At 28.7% G+C, this 19,454-nt stretch overlaps 1 protein-coding gene across 1 annotated transcript; it reads left to right on the top strand.

Moving 5' to 3' along the window:
* Nucleotides 1–1,723: 1,723 nt before the first annotated feature.
* On the top strand, nucleotides 1,724–2,865 carry LOC112285324 (17.4 kDa class I heat shock protein). The gene has a single exon (XM_024526030.3). The coding sequence runs from the start codon at nucleotides 2,118–2,120 to the stop codon at nucleotides 2,577–2,579; it is 462 nt and encodes a 153-aa protein (XP_024381798.1). The 5' UTR covers nucleotides 1,724–2,117; the 3' UTR covers nucleotides 2,580–2,865.
* The last annotated feature ends 16,589 nt before the right edge of the window (nucleotides 2,866–19,454 follow it).

The following is a 19,454-nucleotide window of genomic DNA, read 5'->3' as shown; positions in this document are numbered from 1 at the left end:
AAAGAAGATAAATCTTTGTTTGTGCCAAGTTTTATACAAGAGAGCTTAGTTGTATCAAGAATGTTTGCACTTCACTTTCTTTTCCAAATAATGATGCAAATTCTTGAAATCTAAAAGATATATATATTCAAAAATGATATTTTTTTTACAAACTGTACCTTTAAATAGAAAGGATAACTTGTAAGGAACATGAATGTTACCCTAGACTCAATTTTATAGGTGATGGTCTAAAAAATAATATTTACCTATAGAATTGGATTTGGAGTAGTTTCCAAGAAGCACAAAATTTACATCATTGAATTTGTTTCTCACAATTTGCTTATAACAAAACCAAATCCTCAATAGTTCTAAATGAAAATGGCTTAAAATAAAAAAAACTAAACATATCTATAATCTCAATTATACACAATCATGTGATTTGAAATATTGTCTTTTTGAATTATCAAAAACATAATATAAACTTTAAGGTGTCTTCATCTTTCTAATGTCTTCTATTCAAAATATTTCCATCCAATGTGTTCTTTCTAAAACATAAAATTTTACTATATATATTTATATATTTAATTAAAAAAAAAAAAGCATTTTAACATCTCAAGTGTTATGAAATAACTATGCTTCTTTGAATCAATTGTTTTAAATACACACCATTACTACAAGTGTATGTTATAAATTTTGCAATGACTCATTACAAACAATATTAAAACTTATTGCTTTTTAATATTTCTCATTCTGTGTTAAGACCCTCGTTTTTATTTCCACTAAATGTTTTGCATTCTAAAGCCGAATTTCAAACCACATGAGTACCTTCACTAAATAACAAGTGTACTCAAGATATCAAAATAAAAATAGATTTGTACAAGTAATATAAAAGTAATAAAAATTTAATACATTTGACAATGTAATGGCCACAACTAGTAATTCTAAAGCTAAATAGAAATCATTATATTATAACATGTTTTTAAAATTTCATGAAGTCAAAAAAATACCAACTGTTCACTCAATACCACAAAAACAATACCAAATGCATTTACAGTTCTTTAAATACTAAAGATAGATCTCTTTTAAAAATATATTTTTTTGATGTGCATACATTCATTTCAATGTAATAAAAAAAATTCTAAGTCATAGAATACACATAATTTATCCAAGATATTGAGGAACTTACACACAGCTTTGTTCATAGGTGCATGCAAACTACTTGAATGAATACTTTGTAATTCAACATTCTTATGACTAATTCCACACACCATGAGTACACACATCCATCCAAAACTGATATCTATATATATATATATATATATATAAAGAAATTGCTATTATCGATCCTCATTAGTACATAGTCCATCATTCACTAGGGCATGTACTCATCAGTCACTGGGGCATGTATTGGTCATTCACAAGAATGTGAACATCACTCTGAAACCAATGTCAAACATATTCCTTATTGTTACTTTGGGCTTCTGCTGCACCAACCAACCACGGAGTCAGGGACCCACCCTTCCACACGGTATCACGCCCTGAACCGGTCCTGGAGCTACGGTAGAGCTGAAGTAGACTGGAGTCGACACTGCAGCCAAGTGCCCTCACACCGTCCTGAACAACACACCCGGAGTGCCCACGTCGGCGATGCCAAGTCAGCACAATGGATGCCAAAGTGGCAAAGGATGCGGGCGAGGCAGGGAGGCCCTGGAGGCTTCGAGAGGGTCCCCTGGAGTGAGTCGAGAATGCTCGGGAACCATCTGCTTCCAATTCTACACTCTTCCTTGCTTCCTTCCTTTCCGACGCCCTCTGCAATTCCCTCGGTCCGCCCTTGCATTGTGCATTCTGGAGTAGTATATATAGTGGCTCTCGGCGTCAGAGCGCGCATCGTTGATTGCAACACGGACTGAGTTGTTACGATCGGAGTGTGGTTGACGAAGTGTGTCCAGTTGTGGTCTTCAGCTTTCTGAGAGATAGTTTGGCAGCTGAGATTTTTGTGAGCGTCCATTGTGGGAGGTTATTCGTTCAAGTAGGTCGGCCGTTCCTTGAACTCCGAGGCTCTTAGGTCGCAGCTTGGGGTGAGACGCGGTTGAGTGCATTTTCTTCGGGTCCTGCGTTCTTGAGAGGTCGAGGCAGACATGGCTCTATCGCTGTTCGGCGGTCGTGGCAACAGTGTGTTGGATCCCTTCGAGTTCGGCGGTGTGTGGGATCCTTTCTCGGTGCTGGAGAGCGGGCCGTCCCGGCGATTTGCAGGCGACGCGCAGGCCGTGGCGAACACGCGGATCGATTGGCGTGAAACGCCGGAGGCGCACATCTTCAAAGCGGACCTGCCTGGGCTGAAGAAGGAAGAGGTGAAAGTGCGAGTGGTGGAGGGGAGGACGCTGGAGATCAGCGGCGAGAGGAAGAAAGAGGAGGTGCAGAAGGGCGATACCTGGCACCGGGTGGAGCGTGCGCAGGGCAGTTTTATGCGACGGTTCCGGCTGCCGGAGGGCACCAACACGGACGAAGTGAAGGCGCAGGTGCAGGACGGAGTTCTGACGGTGACAGTTCCCAAGCTTCAGGAACCGAAGCCACAAGTGCGCCAGATAGAGATCGCGTGAGGCGTGAAGGTGTGATGGTGTGCTACATACTGGGTCGCGGAAGGTGTACATAGAAACGGGAACGAGCGCTGTCGCGGGATTTGTTACAGTGCGGAAGTAGGAATAGGCAGCATCCTGCAGCATGCGCAGGGTGACTTTGAAATGTGTGAAACGAATGAGAGGGATGTGAATGATGGAAGATACTTGTGAACGCTGGGGCTTGCGATGGAGCCGCCCCGGGCCATTGTACACGAATGAAGGAGAATGTGAATAAAAGAGACATGCTGCTTAGAGCGGTTAATCGCAAGCTTGTGAAGGGTGATGTGGTCGGATGTGTGTGTGTGTTCGATGTGACGGTTCGCTCATGTCCAAACTGATGAACTGGAAGGTTTCTTTTGTCAGACACAATATCAAAGTTTGCTTACGCAGGGATTCTGGCCTTCATGAGTTTGCGGTGTATGTCGATCGTGTCGTGGTGTCATGGCTCTGCCGAAGGAATTCTTGATATATCGTAAGGTTACGCCAGTTTTGTAGTTGCGGTCAACCTGATGACCACTGCTAGGGTAGCTAGTTTTGAGTACACCAGTACCCGCTAGATAAGTTCGGATATGAGTTGTCTTGTTTTATATGATTGTTCTATACACATTTACATAATTTAAGCATTGGATGTATCTGGTTATGTGATTTGGATAAAAAGAAAAAGATACAGTAAAGATACGGGAAATGAAAAAATAAAAGAAAAAATACACAGATTGGGTGGTTTATGTGTTGATGACAAGTATAGCACGAAATCTTGGAATGTTGACAACTTAGCATATCAAGAAATTTTACAAACGATGATGTAAAGCATCAAATTACCATTCAAATTTTGTGAACTCCAAACACAATCAATGTTGTTGAAGGTTGAGTCTGAAAACCTAGTGTTTTGGCCAATATTAAGTTGCGTCATTGATGTATTGTCCTTTGAAATAGCATGCCATGTTTTTTATTATCTTTGCAGATCTGAAGTCCTGAACAGCATTCTTAGAAACCATCTTCGCATATTGATCCATGGTACTTGGATTTGAGGATTCTTGTGAATTCTCTACCCTCTCTTTAGATCTTGCCTAATTTGCAGATGGCCAATTTATTTTTTTAATTCCATGTTTGCTTTTTATCACCAAAGTTTGATCAATGTTCTAATATCTCTCTTCGGTGTGTAGTTGTGTTATTTGAAAATTAGTATAAAAATGTATGGAATATTTGATTTCATAAAGATTTAACCTTACCTCAAAGTTGGATTACAACTTAAAATGTACATGGTATTTAAAAATATTTTTTTGGCAATCTTGAACAAAATAAGTATATTTTGGATTATCTTAAGTACACTTTATGAATCTTAGAATTTTTTTTAGATATATTGCATCATATTCTAATCAATTCCAAATAAATCTTAAATGTTCCTTAATATCTCTAAGTAAATTCTAAAAAAATCTTATTAATCCAAAAAAATTATAAAAAATTCTTAAAAAAATCATAAAAAATATTTAAATAATCTTGTTGTCTAACAACCATTCGAATTAGCTTGAGCTCCTCTAGAATCTATAGCCCTTCCTTCTCCTGATTGGCAATCTTTTCTATTGATCTAAATCTACTCCTATGTTCTACAACCAAAAACCTCTTCATTCCATAATCCCGCCTCCTTCCTCTTCAACTCTCCCCCTCATTCTATAAAACAAGATTATAATTCAATCTTCCACACAACTCTAGTCCAAATTGCTACCTAATCCAACAATCCCAAATTTCTAGCGAGCACAAATTCTATCCTAAGTAACACACATGTCCTAGAGAAGATCACCTAAATTAACTCAAAAACTTCACTCAACTTCTTTGCCTATTACATATTATCCCCTCGCTGCCTTCATTAATTTTGCCATGTTCAATTTTTGGTTGAAGTCTACAATACCAAAAATTTCCTCAATAATTATTAATTAATTTTTTTATTCTACTTCAAAATTTTTATATATTACAACATATTATTTAAAAAAAATCATAAGAAATTTTAAAAATATCCAACTTAGTACTTGAGAGATAAAGCTCATAATCAAATTATTAGGATAGATGTTTTTTTTTTTACCTAAGATTAATTTTGTACATGGTACAAAGTATTCCATCTTGGTGAATTGATCTACTATTACAAATATAAAATCATAAGAACTTATGTTGAAAGTTCCATCATAAAATCCATGAAAATAAAAGACTATGATTGCTCTATAATAGATAATGGCTGAAAAAATCCACAAGATTGATAATAAGGAATTTTTGATTTTGAACAAACATCACATGATTGTACAAAGTCTTTGATTGCCCTCTACATTTGAAGCCACCAAAAATCTTTAGATATTAGCTCTCAAATCTTGTTGTATCCAAAATGTTTAAAAATAAGAAAGATGTGATAAGTTTAAAAAATAATTAATTGTGCTTCTCCTTCTAGAATATATAATCAATCCTTGAAATAGAAAAGATTATTCTTAAATTCAAATTTACAAGTATCATGAGACTTAGAAGAATTATTTTTAATATCATAAATAAGAAGATCATAGGATATACTCAATTGAACTTGCTTGAAAAGAATTGAATCAACACTTAATGCTGATTTCATTGCTCAAAGATGAAAATGCTTTAGTTTCAAGAGAATTATTTTTTTTTGATCAAAAGTTGCATCTCTTTCTTTTGGTGGAAGATAAGAATGTTTAGAAAAAACATCCATACATACTATCTAATTAGAAGCTTTGTAGCAATGTTCTATAGGATTTTTAATATATGTTGATTTTGTAAGACATATGTTTGATCTTGCAAGACAAGTCATTTATATGTATGCCATATAATTAGCTTGTTTTATATGCAATCAACAACTTATTGATCAAGTTTCTAACTTATCAATTAATCACAAATATGTATAAAGTCAAAATAGCATCTACGAAGCTTTTAAAAAGTTTTTATAGAATATATTATAAAATTAATTTACTTTTACTTACTTCTATCTAATTATATAGGTATTTATTGGACTAAATATATATTTATCTTTTCTTCTAAAAACAAGTTCTATGAAGAATAGTTATAATATGTTAAAAAATATTCAAAATACAGCAAATTATATTTGCTTTATACTTTGATTTTTATTTATTTTGAAGCTTGTTGATATGTTTCTTTAGCCATCAATAATGTCTTATGCAAAGGCAAAAAGACAAATCTATTATTTGATTGTTTTTGAGGTCTTCATAATTTCTTTCAAATAAAATATTTAGATACCACTAAAAATTATATTTACTTTTAATAAAATCATCAAACAATGAAATTCCCTTCAAAGGTCATCATACTAAATATATTGTACCTTGCCATCTATTTGATGAAGGACATGTCATTCTTAAGGAACCTTATCTTCATTACATTGACTTGAAGGTTGTGACAATCATAATGTCTTATTTGATAAGTTAAGAATTGATTGTTTTTGAGTTGAATCTGTTGATTGATGACTCTTTATCTCTTTAGTATCACAAATATTAAAAAGCTACAAATAAGAATAGAAGATAGAATGCTATCTTTTTAATATTTATTTTATTTTATTGTAAAGCTGTACAATCTTTTATCTTTGTTTTAATGGATGTCATTTGAGAGTATTTAAATCAACTCATTAGTTTTTTTAGAAAAAAAAATATATTTAAAGTACTTAAAATCACAATATATGATAAAAAGTGGAAAAATCCTTAGACAAATATAAAATTAGAATTTTAATTGTAGAAATGAAATCTTAATAAGTCTAACAAGTAATTATCTTAATTAATTTAGTATTTTTATTTCTTATTAGATATGAAGAATTATTTATTAAGATTAATATTAACATTGGTCTTATATCTTTATATATGACTTATAAAAATGCTATGAAAATTAGTTAATAGTTAAAAGAAGCATGAAAGAGAACATATTTGTTATGGATATGCAACTATAGAAGGTTCTAGAAGGTTCCAAAAGATCAGAGAAGGTACCAGTAGATTCTAAGAAGACTCTTGAAGGTTCTAGGAGATTCTAGAAGATTTTAGAAGGTTCTAGTAGATTTTTAGACAGCTCTAAAAGGTCATAGGAGGTCCTAGAAGGTTCTAGGAGGCTTTAGATGATTTAAGAAGTTGTTGAAGAAGGATCTTAGGCTTGCTTAGTTTTCAAGCCTCACAGAAATTTCTTAAGAAGCTTCCTAAGACCTAATATATATAAGAATTAAGGGGATCCTCAGTCTTGACAATTCACTTCTTGTGGTTTAGCTACAACCTTCTTTCTTTGTATTCAGTTGTTCTAATGTGAAGTTAATTCCATTTCTTGGTCTTGAATCCTTATTTTGTATATGATCTCTAACAGTTTGTCAAGACTCCTATAAAATAATATTAGGAGCTTGGTCTTTCTTTATAGAGAATGAATTACTCCTCTTTTTGGAAGTAATATAATATTCTAGAGGTTGTGGATTATCTTCCCCTAGACCAATATTGTTCTTTTCTTAATATTCTTTTGGTTTCTTTTCTTTATATTATAGATCAAGTTTTTTTCTTTTAAAGACGTATATTTCTCTGATTTTCTATAGCAAAAGGTGGAAAAGTCAATATGAAAAAATCTTAAGAGATCAAGTTAGATCCTATTTTTAATGTTTTGAAGATTAGAACAAAGACTTTGTTAAAGTAGAATAAAAAATTATATATGACCATATATAATAGTTAAGGAGTTGGAGTGCCTCAACCACCACATCAAATTACAATAAAGATTCTAAATTCTCAAATAACTATATCTACTTCAAACATGGGAGATGCGTCCACTCAAGGAAATGATTTGACAACAATAACAATAAAAGAATCAAAGATCAGACTTCCAAAAAAGTTCGATGACATCTACTCAAAATTCTGTGGCTTTGTAAACCAAGTATAACTAATTGCCTTACTTCAACCTCAATGATATTCCACTCAAGCATCTTGTGTTGGTTTGGTTGAAACCTTGCTCTTGAGTTAAGCTTTATCCTAGTTTGTTCCATTATTTGAAAAAAATTCTCATATATTGCACAATTTTGAAGCATTTTTGGTAGTATTTGTAGAAGTATTTTGTGAACATAATAAGATTCATTTTTCAATAACTAAAATTCAAAACCTTCGAGAAGGAATGTGCTCTGCATGAATGTATGCCTCAAATTTTTTATAAGTAGTATGTGATATATATTGAGGAGAAGAAGCATTGATGAGCCAATTTCATTAGGGATTAAGAGATGATGTCAAAGACTTATTGTTGTCTATGCGAGATCCTCTAACAATCAACAAAGCCATTATTAAAGCTATGAAGTGCAATAACCATTTATTTCAATGACAATAAGATAAATGTTCTTCAATTACGCTACATGTATATATCAATTATTCTGCAGCTTTTTCACTACCCAATTTTAATGAGTAGCTAGAAGTAAAAGATATGCAGATTGATGCAATTTGCTTAAAATCTGTTTTTAAATAAGAAAAAAACCATCAAAGGAAATTTGGCCTATACTTACATTGCGAAAAACCTGACTATAAGGTTAATAATTTTTTAGAGAAATGCCAACATATATATTGAATGAAGAGTGCGGCCGTATCATCAAAGACATTGTAGAAAAACAAGGGCGTCCAACCAGAACAGGGATCGTATAGATAGATTCTTCACTATCACAAACCAAAAAAGATCTTATATTTTTTGTCAGTCCTTCTTGTTGTTTTACTATACTTGTACGGTTAGGAGTCACAAAACTAGATTGTTATGCATTACTTGATTTGGGAGCCTCTACATGTTTTATTGACAAAGAATTTTCTAGATCATACAAAAACTATATGATCATTATCTAAAGTTGGATTTGATAGAGCCTTCAAAGTCGACAAATCTAATAGTTAAGAAATTTGCTACGAAGATGGCCAAACTTCAAGCAACCATGAAAACTCACCTAAAAAAGTCTCAAGAATGTTATAAGCTACTGGTAGATGAATTGAAGAAGAAACATCTTCCATTCTAAGTTGGTGACAAAATATGGCTTCTTTGGCACAATATTAAAACCAACAAGTCATGTGATAAGTTGGACTACCAAACATTAGGACCATTTGTGATTTAGAAACAAATTAATTACGTAACTTATTGCTTAGAATTACCTTCATCCATAAAAATTCATCCAATCTTTCATGTTTCACTTTTGAAAAGGGATAAAGAAATGAACATACCAGTTCAAATCAACTACCATATTCTATGGTTGAAATCAATGCTCATGTTGAATTTGAGGTAGAAGAGGTATTAAATTTAAGAACAAGACATAGAAGGCTTGAACATCTGCTCCATTGGCAAAGATATTATATCAATGATCGCATATGGGAACCAACTAACAACCTTATAAATGCACAAATAAAGATTCAAAGGTTCCATCAATGACATCCATCGAGACCAAAAGCAGCAAAATGAAGAATAATAGCTTGGTAAAATGGCTTCATTGTAAAGATTCTTACTTCTTGGCTTGATAAAAAAGGGGAGGAAGTAACCTTTGAAGAAATAGTTGTTGTCAAATATTTAGAATAGTATAGGTCAGTAGTTTGAGTTCATGACTATAGCTTGTTTCTATTCTTTTGATCTTATCTATTTTGTATGATATGGATAGTCAAGAGATAGATGCCTTGCCAGTGATATCATCTCAACCAAGTAGCTTGTGGAGACAAATCCAACATGAAGAGCTGCTTGAATTATAAAGACGTCAAAGGATATCTATTAATAGGTCACTGATAATTATGTTTGCAATAGAATTTACCTATGAAGGACGTTCAAAAAGAGTGTTTGTAGGACAATTCTATAATGAAGATACCAAAGTTCATGCTTGGTTACAAGTAGAAGACTTGAGACACTATCGATGGCTACAAGGGCCTATGAACTATTTACCTTGCAAAAAATAACTGAAATATATAGTAAATACTATGCGATAGATCTTCAACTTCTTGCACATATACTAGTTTGGTTCAACATTGCTTCTTGAAGATCTCAAAGCTAGAAAAAGAAGTGATATCATAGACATAGAATTGAAGAAGGTTCTAGAAGATTCTAAAATATTTTAAAAGATTCTTAAAGATTCTAAAAGATTTTAGAAGATTCTAAAAGATTCTAGAAGATTCTAAAAGATTCTAGAAGATTCTAAAAGGTTCCAAAAGATACGAGTAGGTTCTAAGAAGACTCTTAAAGGTTCTAGGAGGTTCCAGAAGGTTTTGGAAGGTTCTAATAGATCCTAAGAAAGTTCTAGAATGTCAAAGGAAATTCCACAAGGTTCTAAGAGACTTTAGATGATTTAGAAAGTTGCTAAAGAAGGATCTTAGGCTTGCTTTGTTCTCAAGCCTCACAAAAACTTTTCAAGAAACTTCTTAAGACCTAATATATATAGGAGTTGAGGTTGAGGGGATCCTGAATCTCAACAACTCACTTCTTATGGTCTAGCTAGGACCTTCTTACCTTGTATCCAATTGTTGTTCTAATATCAAGCTAACTCCATTTTTAGGTCTTGAATCCTTGTCTTGTATATGGTCCCTAATAATATTTTATTAATTAATTGTATAAAAAATAAGAATTTTAATAGATATAAATTATTTTAATATTATAAAAAATAATAAGGTAGAAAAATATAGCCTTAAATAAATATTAGTACTATAAAAATATTTTATGATATTTTAGAATTTATTTAGAATTTTTTAGGAGTTTTTAAAGAAGATTTAAAGACCTTGGTAAAATTGAGTTTACCACTTTGGAAGCCATTATAAAGAAATGAAGCAAGATTTGAAAGCTATGCAAGATTCTTAGGCTAATTTGATATTATTGAATAATAAAGTGAAGTCAAAAATATAAAAATGTTAGTTTTACTAGTAGGAAATAGAAGACCAACTACTAGTCTAGTCCTTTTAAATAAAGAAATGCACAAGTTCTATATGGATTGTAGCACCTTGAATATAGGTAGTAAGATAAGACTAAGGCCTCATGGCCTCTCTTACACATCTATATAGACTACTTATGAGCCTTGGTGAGGCTTGAATTCTTAATCTTTTAAGCAAGTTATCCTTGAGATAAAAATTATTCACTTAACTTTTCTATAATTTATCTTCTATTTTTTAATCCATCATAACTTATTCATAGTAACTAGAATTTACATGCATCTTATACCATTGGAAAGAAAAAAAGATTATCAATCAAAAAAAAATACTATTTATTTTTACTATTTACTAGATAAAAATCCAATAAATAGATTATGACTAATATTATAGTGTATAATTGCTTGATTGCACTCGTTCTACTTTATTTTTTTTCTATTAAGCTTTTTTTGTTCTTGTTCTTGCTACTTCTACTTCATACCACCAGTTATAAGCATATCTTAATTGAGGCCATCTTGTAACTTGGGTTGAGGGGTGAAATTTACCTTCACATTTTGGTGTATCTATCGAGAGATGGTACTTCTTATGGTGTGTGTGAATGTGAAGTTTGCTTGTTGTGATTAATCTTGCTTGTTTTGGTTGAGTGAGCAATTCAAGTAGCTCTTCATCATTGGTAAGTGTTCTACATCTCTTCTTTTTGGAATTAGCAAAGCATTTCTATTTTTCAATTTATAAGATAGTAAAAAGATTTATTGTTGAGTTGGATGTTGAATTGCTCTCGGATTTTCGTCAATCAGTTTTTATATATTGCATCTTTTAGATTGAGACTTTTTGATGTTGTGTATTTTGATGTGAGCTTTCCAAAAAGCTATTACACATTTAAATTGGAGTTGAATTGAATTTTTAGTGAGTTTTAGATTAGAAGGAGGTTCACTGCCTTATTAGTTTCATATACCCCATGTTTGGAATGGCATTTCTTAGTGTCTGATCATAATTTAATAGTGGAAATTTTTTAATACAAGTACCTTGAAGTTAAATTTGTAGTGGAACAAAATTCAATGCTATTGAATTTAAATTAAAGTTTTGGCGATTTTTGGAGTAGAAAGAGGTTGCTGCCTTAAAGGGATTATAATTGAGATTAATGATTTCTATCTCTTTAATCATTTACATTTTTGATTTCATGCCATACTTATGATTTTGTATTTAAAATTTTATTTTTTCAACTATATTAAGTTATAATAAATAAAATAAAATAAAAATAAAAAATAGAAAGAAATAAAATCAAATCAAATCAAAAGAAAATTTAAATTTAATTAATAATAATAAATTAGAAATAAATTAAAAATATAAAAAATAATATTAAAGTAAAATAATTATTATAGTAAATAATAAAAAATAAAATTAATTAATTGTTTTTATTTAATTTTAACTTTCATTTTAACTTTATTTTTACTTCTATTTTATCTTTTATTTCTGTTTTTATTTGTCTTTTTTATTTTTTTTTCTTGTTTGAATTTTATCCTTAGTTTTTATTATTTTTTATTTTACATGCATGATAAGTTTTATGTATTGAAGTAAGTTTTATTTATTTTTTATTTACTCATTAATTGATTTTTTTGTAATATTATTATTTCTAATCTTAATTAATATTTGAGTAGTTTATGATTAGTATTAGCATTATTTGGTGGTTCTCTTTATGTTGGTTGTTATTTCCAAAGCATAAAGGATAGAATTCGTCTTCAAGGTTTCATCACTTCTTTCTTCATAATTTTCTACTTGAGGGCCTTTTTTTAGTGGTAAAGAGATTTAATCACTCTTTCCACTCTTTATATCATTTCTTTTAATTTGTGTGAATTTCCAATTGAAGGCTTTTTTCTAATTTTAAGAAGATTTAATCACTCCTTTTATCCTTCATATTCCTTATATTTATAGAAAATAGTATAAAAAGATCTAAATAAGATCCTAAAAAGATTTTTTTATCAACAAAAGAAGAAGAATTTTAAGAATTTTAAGTGAAGAAGAATTAAATAGAAAAGATAGATAGAAGAAATTTTTGAAAAAATATGAAAGAAGAAAAGAAAAATAATAAAGATCTATAATTTTAAGTAATAATTTAAGATAAGTATCTTTCTAATAAATTCATTAAGGCTTTTATTAATTTTTTTAATATGGATTGATGAAAAAGAGCATAAAAAAAATATGGAATTAATAGCTAATAAGTAAGTAAATCTTTAAAATCTTATCAAATATTTCTTTCTTTGAATTTTTAGTAAATTTCTTAAATATTAAGAATAGGAATTAGGAGTTGGAAGGTAGAACCTAGAAAAAAGATGTAAGAAGAAATAAACTCTTGATCTTTTCATAGATTTTTTGGAATCATTAGAACCTCAAAAATCCTTTTTTCTTTCAATGTCAAAATATTTTTTTCAAATATTTAATTTGAAATTGATTAGAAGAAAGTTGTATATATAGAGATTCTTTAATAAGTGCTAGGTTGGTTGGAGATACAACCAAGTGAATTCCTCTATAATGTGGTATGGATTTTCTATAAAGAATTATTTTTTTAATATAACATTTATTATTAATTATTGCATTAGATAATTTTTTTATTTATTATATTATAAAAAAGAAAAAGAAAAAAAAGAGAGCTCAAGCTCCTTGTTATTTCAAAACAAAATATCTTTTCACAAATAAGATTGCTTGGAATCACTCCTATACAATGATTGTTTTAAATATCAATCAAAGTTAAAAAAAATTCTTGCTTAGAATGATGCTCAAGCAAGATATTTCCTTTTAATTTTTTTTATTTTATTTTTCTTTCCTATTGGAAGATATTTTAAATAGGTTATAGGTAGAGGAGCTAAAAACTAAATTATTGTGGATTGATAGATAAAGTAGTATTAAGTTGAACAATAGATTGATTATTATGTATATGCATCATTCTATTAAATTTAGATAATTCAATCTATCACCAACCATAAAAAATCTTGAAGCAACTACCAAAAATAATAAATCAATGGTCAAACAAAGAAAGAATCAAAATAAACAACTTGCACTTCTAACATTAAAAGAAATTTTTGTCTTAAATCCATATAAAGAAAATCTAGATGATGGAGTAGGAGGAAAAGGATTGGAACCTAATTTATCCGACTTAGTTCTAGAGATAAATCAAGAAAAAGAAGAATCAACACCTCGTTTTCTTCCAATAGAATGCAATAGAGAGATTAATTCCAATTCTATATCTATCAACTCCTTGATTCAACTAAGAAGTTTGCTAATTGAAATTTCTAAGGATTTACAATCAATTTTTATGCTCCACAATATTCTTATATTTTAAGAAATTAGGAATGATGATCCATCAATACATGTAAAAAGGTTTATGGAACTTTTTACAACATGTTAAATTACCAATTCAAGTTATTTTTTTGTGTGGTTTTCAAGTACTTTAAAAGATGGAACTTACAAATGATATAAAAATCATCCATCTTTCAAACCTTAAAGAATTATAACTTACTCATGAAAGCATTTTTAAAAAGTTTTAACCAAAATTAGAACAAAGTGATACCTTTACGGCCATTTTTTCTTTGAAACAAGAAAAAAGAGAAAAAATTATTGAATATATTTGATAATTTGAGCTTATAATAATCAAATTCTTAAATTTTTTTTTCATAAATGATACTCCCATTCATTTCTTTATTTAAAAGTTTAATAATTAAGATACAATTCTAAAAATCTTCAACAAAAGGCCAAATATTTTAGAGAAGGCTAAAAAGATGGCTCATTTTATTGAAGACAGTGATAAGAAACAAGACCATAGAATTTGTAGTTTTATCTCTATTCATGTCCAAAATATTAAAAGTATCTAAAAAAATCTTCAAAGATTAAATGATAATTATTTCTAATCAATGAATTATTATCCTTCACCTTTAAAAGTTAGACCACCACATAGCCTCCCAAAACTTACATATGAAGAGAATAGAAATATGTGGAAGGAAGAATTCAAAAATGAAGTTCTTCAAAATCAAAAGAAATTTTAAAATGAGCTTGCACAACATATGCAAACAATGTAAGAATAAATGATTATATTAATTAAAAGTCAAAGTTTCAATTAAGCCCCACTATCCATAGAATCATGTAGGTAGACTTCAAAATTGTAGTGCACTCAATGTAGCCAATTGGAGCATACTAGTCAATTTTACTCCACGTTATGAGGTTATCAACAAAAACTTTGGTGGTAAAAATCTTATATTTTCTTTTATAGAAGCGAAGTTAATATAAGATCTAATTCTTATTCACAAAGCTATGATTATTTTAATCAAGGTTTTAAAAATCAAACAAGAAAAAGGCAGGAAGTACATCACTTTTGGGACAAAAGATACTTATTTTGTAGTTATTGGATAAAAAATAGAATTATTTGTGAGAATTATAGATCACCACTTTACAGAGGTATGTTTATAATCTAATAAGATAATTTCTTTGAATTTTCTATAAGAAAATTATCAATAACAAGTCCAAAGTAATTTAAAAAGAGCAAGAAATTTTAATTTGTAAAATATATTAAAACCTTCCAATATTTTTTTTAATTATAATAACAATCATCAAAATCAACATACTCCATTGGATTTAAATACAAAGATAGGAAATATCCTTCTAAATTTGGATCAAAACCAATATAGCTTATAAAATGATGGCCATAATTTAAAAAATATGAGATATTTAAAAATACCAAATAAAAAAATTAATCCACAATTTATGAAAGATCACTCTATTTTTCTTTTAAACCAATTATATCTTTCATAAACTTCTTAGATAGAAAAATAACTCTCTACTAGTCCAGCCTTAGCAATTATAACAAGGTTAAGGTATATTAGTCTTCTTCCTCCTACGTCAATTGATAGTGAAAATAGTTCAGAAGACTCAATCTACTTTTTGGATTTAAATGAAGCCACAAAAGATGTAATGCTCAATATTAGGACTTCTAAAGAACTACCTCATATTTTTTAGATTTCAATCCAATTATGCTATTAGAAAAATTGAGGAAAAGTATCCAAACAAGAGAGTTTTTTTGTAAAGAAGAATAAAAAGGACCTAGAATTTGTGACCTTAAATGTAATAGTTTACTACAACTTAAAAGTAAGAACAAAGTTAGATTGTATTATTTATGGAAGGATTTAAAAAAAAACCAAGGCTAATATAATAGTTGCTCAATTTTTGAAGGTTTTTCTAATAATAATAAAGAAATTTAAAATAGACCTACTTATTAAAAGATATCAAAGATTTAAGGCAAAAATTCAAGTCCATATTAGAAATATTTTAGAGGCACAAGAAGTTAAGGAAATTGAATTAAAAGTGTCCATAGTAGATAAAATCATATCCTATATCATTGTAGATGGAAGTAGTGGATTAAATATAATTCTAGTAAGAATTATGAAAAAAATAATACTTAATATGATTAGACCCTCTTCCTATGTGATTAACATGACTAATCAAAGCCAAGACTTTTTTTTGAGGCAGATTAGTAGTTGTAGAGTAATGATGAGTGGTAAAGAATATTTTCTTATATTCTATATTATTCACATGCATTAAAGAAAAAATTCCTATTCTTTATTCTTAGATAGATCTTCGTAGAGGGTAGCTAATGTAAAAATTTATTGAAGTGGTAATAAGCCTCATATCATTTATGGCCCATCAAAAAACCTCATAAAAATACTTACTAAACCTCAAAAATTGTCTTTAGCCAAAATTTCATCTCACTCTTTAGAAGATGATAATCCAAATCGACAACTCCAAAATGAGTTAAAAAAAAAAAAAACTTAGGTTTGTTGATTTGGTAGCAAAAGAAGATGTTAATTTAAGAATGTTTTAATCAATTCTAATAGGATGTATGGGCCCTAAATTGTATGATTGAGAAGATGATGGAGAATTCACTAAATGGTTGAAAGATCACTCTAGTTCAAATCGTGAATGTTAATTTTATAGAAGGTTTTTTTACTTATTAATATGATAATTTAGAAGTAGATTTTATAACCTTAGTAGATGATATTAATTGTGAATATATTAACAAAGTGAATATTGATGGTACTCAAATTCACAATCTAGAAGAAAAAATAGAAAAAAATGACCTTAATCTTCATTTGTACTCCAAGCAAACTTCTAATGGCTTTACAATTAAAAGTGATGTGATGATATATTTACAAATAGTAAAGGATTGACATAAAAAACCTATAGAATAATCACACATTTATAATATAGATTATAAGTTCATATACGTTTATCTTGATTAGAATGGCTAGAAAATTTCATCAAAGTAAGAAGAAGAAAAATTGCCTCTAATAAAGCAATACAAGATTAAAACCGTTTAGCTTGGCATGTTGGTCATCTTAGAAGATTTTAGAAGATTAGATTTCTGAAGCAAATTTGATGCAATGTGGTTGGATCTTTACTTGGTAAAAAAAAGTCTTTCCAAATAATTCAATTTAGCTATAAACTCTTAATAGAGAAGTCTTTCCTAATAGAACTTCTAGCAATCAATTTAAGAAATATTAAGTATGATTTTTATGACATACATGGTCAATTGTCCTATCATTACATCTATCTTTATTTAATTTTTTAAAATAGAAAATAATTAAATTTAGGTAGAATTTAAGATATTAAATATTAGAATTTAAGACAAGCTAAAGAATTAATTATTAGTCTTTTCTTATTTTTAATTTAATCTCCTTCATTTGGCAATCAAAAAATTTGAAGAAAGTGAAGGATGTCTTTCAAGTATACTCTTAAATTTTTTGAATGTCTAAAAGAAAAAGAAAAAGAAAAAATTGCATTAGAATCTATGAATGTATATCTTAGTAATCATCTAAAAGATGTAGAAGTATAAGTCAAGTATTAGGTTGTTAATTGAATGTCCCAATTTGAATCCAATTAGAAAAAATATACTATTTCCAATGAACTAATATTAATGTAGAAATAACTAATATTATATCTCCAATAGATATGTAGGCTTTAAAGGCTTAATACTAAAATCCTCTCTTATTGAAGAAGAGTCTAAAAATACCACCTTTTATAATTTGTAGAATTGTTATTTTTTTTATTTTATTATTATTTTTTTAAAAAATATTCTTATTTTTTAAGATTAGATTTAATTTTCATCTATCTTTTTGTTTAGTTCTATAGAACAAAACCTACATTAATTCCTTTAGATTAGTAGTAACTCACTCATTTTTGTCTAAGATGATTGTTAAAAACTTCCAAAGATAATTTCTCTTTTTAATCAATAGCATTTTAGTAGATCCATTCTAAGTTCTTTTCTTTTGCAAGTTGTTCCAGATGGTTGCCATATGTAAGTCATCAAATTGATTCATTGGTTATTTTAAGATAAAAATATATATTTAGAATATTAAAAATCACAATATATATTGAGTAGTATAAAAATCCTTAGACAAATAGAAAATCAAAATGTTAATTATAAAAATAAAGTCTTAATAAGTCTTAGAAGTAAGTATCTTAGTTTTTTTTAGTATTTTTACTTACTATTGAATATCAAGGGTTATTTATAAAGATAAATATTTACATTGGCCTTATATCTATATACATTATTTATTAAAAAAAACTATAAATATTAATTATTAATTAAAAAAAGCATGAAAAAAAACTTCATATATTTTTAGTTATTTATATAAAAATTAGGATTTATAATATATTTAAATTGATTTTATTATTATAAAAAATTATCAAAGTAGGAAAATATAGCTTTAAATTGATATTAATATTATAAAAATATTTTAGGAATTTTTTAGAATTTATTTATAATATTTTAGGAATTTTTATAGAAGATTTCAAAACCTTAGTAAAGTTGAGTTTCCACCTTTGGAGCCATTATAAAGAAGTGATGTAAGATTTGAAGGCTTAGAAAGGTTTCTAGGCTAAATAGATTTTTTTAAAGACCATAGTAAAGTAAAAAATATAAAAATATTAGTTTTATTAATTAGAAATAAGAAGACCAGCAACTAGTCTATTCCTTATAAAAAGAGAAGTGCACAAGTTTCATATGGGTTGTAGCACCTTAGACATAGGTAGAAAGATACGACTAAGGCCTTTTTGCCTCTCTTAACATCCATCTACACTACTTGTGAGTCTTGATGAGGCTCAAACTCTTAATCTTTTAATCAAGTTATCCTTGAAATAAAAATTATTCACTTAACTTTTTGATTTATTTACTTGTTATTATTAAACCTTCATAACTTACTCAAAGTAAATTTAATTGACATAAATCTTATACCATTAGAAAGATAAAATAATTATCTATATAAAAATATATTTTTTATTTTTTTATTTTTATTTTTTATTAGATAAAAATCCAACAAATAGACTATGACTAGTTTTGTAGTATATAATTGTTTGATTGTAATTTTCCACTTGTTTTGAATTGTGCTTCTTTTGTTCTTGTTTTTTCTACTTAGACTTCACACCACCAATTAAAAGCAATTTTTAATTGATGCCATCTTGTAATTTGGATTGAGAAGTAAAATTTACCTTTACATGGACCTCTTGTGTTTTGTGCAACATCAAATTCTAACATTGTAATATTGAAATTGTGAAAAATCCATAGTTATTTTTGTTTTATGTGGAAATTGGTTCCATTGAGTAATGCATGATATACAAAAGCTCAGTCAAAATTGGCAATATTAGAGGTTGAATAGAAATAATAGCCCTTATAGATTTAAATAGATTTTATCCATATAAAAAAAATATAATTTGAATTTTAATTCAAAAGTACTTAAAGTCAGTATAAAGTGCTAAAAAAAACTCTTCTAAGTAATCTCAACTATATATAAACTCCAATTGCCTTATTACTTTCATTATTAGGAAATTTTGATTTCTCTTTGCAAATACTAATCCTAGTCAATGAGCTTTGGCAAGTTGTAATTGATAATTTTATGGTCCATTCAATGCAAAATTTTGTATATAAATGCTA

Source organism: Physcomitrium patens, chromosome 8 (genome assembly GCF_059467195.1).
Source record: "Physcomitrium patens ecotype Gransden chromosome 8, ASM5946719v1, whole genome shotgun sequence".
NCBI lineage: Eukaryota > Viridiplantae > Streptophyta > Bryopsida > Funariales > Funariaceae > Physcomitrium > Physcomitrium patens.
This window is presented reverse-complemented; position numbering and strand designations above follow the sequence as displayed.

Bases quoted from the DNA above. Each gene is read 5' to 3' on its own strand.
- LOC112285324 (XM_024526030.3), top strand. From the start codon at position 2,118: ATGGCTCTATCGCTGTTCGGCGGTCGTGGCAACAGTGTGTTGGATCCC.